This window comes from Poromitra crassiceps (assembly GCF_964638095.1).
Source record: "Poromitra crassiceps genome assembly, chromosome: 5".
Taxonomy (NCBI): Eukaryota; Metazoa; Chordata; class Actinopteri; order Beryciformes; family Melamphaidae; genus Poromitra; species Poromitra crassiceps.
Genome location: NC_139642.1, coordinates 55,859,955 through 55,862,454, shown reverse-complemented (window position 1 = coordinate 55,862,454; position 2,500 = coordinate 55,859,955). Strand labels below are relative to the sequence as shown.

The 2,500-nt window shown below is 42.0% G+C and overlaps 1 protein-coding gene across 3 annotated transcripts in view; it reads right to left on the bottom strand.

Moving 5' to 3' along the window:
• Window positions 1-2,500, bottom strand: part of arap1 (ArfGAP with RhoGAP domain, ankyrin repeat and PH domain 1) — an 87,333-nt gene that overhangs the window by 13,532 nt on the left and 71,301 nt on the right. For all 3 annotated transcript variants that reach the window (XR_014552743.1, XM_083637824.1, XM_083637825.1), the window contains exon 28: window positions 1,626-1,708. Coding sequence is in view for 2 of the 3 variants with exons in the window: in XM_083637824.1 (XP_083493950.1) it covers window positions 1,626-1,708 (83 nt within the window). In the remaining variant the exon portion in view is untranslated. The remainder of the gene's footprint in view (window positions 1-1,625; window positions 1,709-2,500) is intronic.

Below are 2,500 nucleotides of genomic sequence, written 5' to 3'. Positions count from 1 at the left end.
AGTCTCCAACTAGAGACAGAGGGAGAGAAAGACACTGTCAGTCCCCAACTAGAGACAGAGGGAGAGAGAGACACTGTCAGTCTCCAACTAGAGACAGAGGGAGAGAAAGACACTGTCAGTCCCCAACTAGAGACAGAGGGAGAGAGAGACACTGTCAGTCCCCAACTAGAGGCAGAGGGAGAGAGAGACACTGTCAGTCCCCAACTAGAGACAGAGGGAGAGAGAGACACTGTCAGTCCCCAACTAGAGGCAGAGGGAGAGAGAGACAGAAAGACAAAATAGTATCAACAACAAAAGCAGACGTGACAGTTCTCATTGTTTGGCTTAGTCTGCCCCCTGGTGGCCACACTGATCATACATGATGATTCCCCCCCAAGCCCTAAATTCGGGCTTCAAATGATTTGTCATAGAAAGTGAATGCATCAGTGGGCTCCACTAGTTTAAAGGAGTGGTTCTCAACCTGTGCGCAGTGTGTGAAGTCAAGCTCAGGTGCACCTACCTAGGGATTTGGTTCAAATGTAAAGAACATTAGTTGATTTTTTTTTAATTAAGTTGATTAAAATTCAAGTATTCACCGACCAGCATTTATTTGCATTATTTAACCAATGCTTGATTCATTTGATCAGCAAGCTGAGGAATGCCTGAGCTAGTCAATAATTAAATATATTGAGCAACAACATTCATGCCACAGCTCAAGGCTTCAGCGCTATGTAACTGACTGAAATGATGGATTCAATCCTCACCATAAAGGAGGCCTATCTCACTGTGGGGGTGCAAATCCCCTCATAACACACAAAAAAACAATGTGACCTTTCAACCTTTCTATGAATGTTAAATAAGACTAATGAGACTTTCTTCCAGGGAAAAGGTGAGTATTCTCTCTATTCACAGATGGGAATCCTCTTGAGTTTGAGGCTGGTATTATTCTGTTTGCCCAGAGAATAAAGTGTGTATAACCTTGGAGAAAAAAAAAGAAATATATATATATATATGTGTGTGTGTGTGTGTGTGTGTGTGTGTGTGTGTGTGTGTGTGTGTGTGTGTGTGTGTGTCTCATCACACTCCATCATGAAATAGTGTGGAGCACACTGGTCAGGGGTGAGCTGCGAGTGGGGATCAATATCGAGAGCAGCATCCTGTGCTCTCATTTCACACACGGTGTTTTACTGGCCACGGAGTGAATTACAGGCTGAGCTAAGCAAACAGCCTGCTCACCTGGGGGGTTTCTTACAAGCTTTTAGGCCTCGTCTCCTTCAGTCTGCACATTAGATTTCACTGCACACCCCCGCTACATCTATGCCCCGCTCCCCTGCTCAATATCGCAGCTGTGATTCATCAGAGCCTAGTTTCTTTCAGCCTGAATCTAACAACCTAAACCCTTTTCATACCGTAACATACCGTCTCTATACGGTATGTTACTTCTGAATAGCGACAAAGAGATTAATGTTTTCCACGTCTTTAGGGGGCGTGGTCCACATTTGTGACATGTTCACCTTGATGTAGCAACAACATTGTTATTAGGCTAGCGATATAGGGGGTAATATATGTATGTATGTATGTATGTATGTATATACAGTATATATATATATATATATATATACTACAGCCGGACTACGGGTGCTCACCAGGTGGGAGCACGGAGTTTCTTCTTGATACCCAGGTAGACCTTGAGGTTCTTCACTGGCCACTCACGCTCTGGACGGTTACTCTGACAGACAGAGAGACAGACGGTTACTCTGACAGACAGAGAGACAGACGGTTACTCTGACAGAGAGCTCAGAAACCACTTTTCAACATGCTGAACAACTCTGACATCTCTTGGCAGCAACGAGCGTCAAAGCTAGCCAGCCGGGGTCAACAACACAAGACTTTCTGTCACAGTTCAAAATAAAAAAATAAAAAAATATGGATTAATGTAAAATGTATGGTCTGACAATGGCAAGTTGTCACACTTTTTTTTTTTTTTTTTCATGTATCCTTTATTTAACCAGGAAGGTCCCATTGAGATACAATATCTCTTCTGCCAGGGGAGTCCTGGTCAAGATGGACAGCAAAAATAAAAGGTTTCATATAAAAAATACAAACCGGGACAAATAACATCACAGAATACACACAGAAACACAACAAGCAAACACAAACTACAAGGATTAAAGGCTAAAAAGAAGGGCTAAATTAACTTGACAATCGCACATTTCACATGCAATGACATTGTTCTATAAGAACAGATTTTAGAGTATTTTTAAACATGTCAAGAGGGGGTAAAGATTTCATGTTCAAAACACCTTGTAACTCGTTCCAGGCATATGGTGCATGAAAGGAGAAGGAAGATTGACCTACAGTAGCTCTGTTCGGGTTTTGGGGGCCAAGAGAATAATTTTCTCTGATGACCGAGTGTTAAATCGGCTGTGGCGATATGTCAATAAACTAGAAATATACAGCGGTAACTTACCTAATACAGCTTTTAAAATAAAAATTAACATATGGGTTTTTCTCCTTAGAC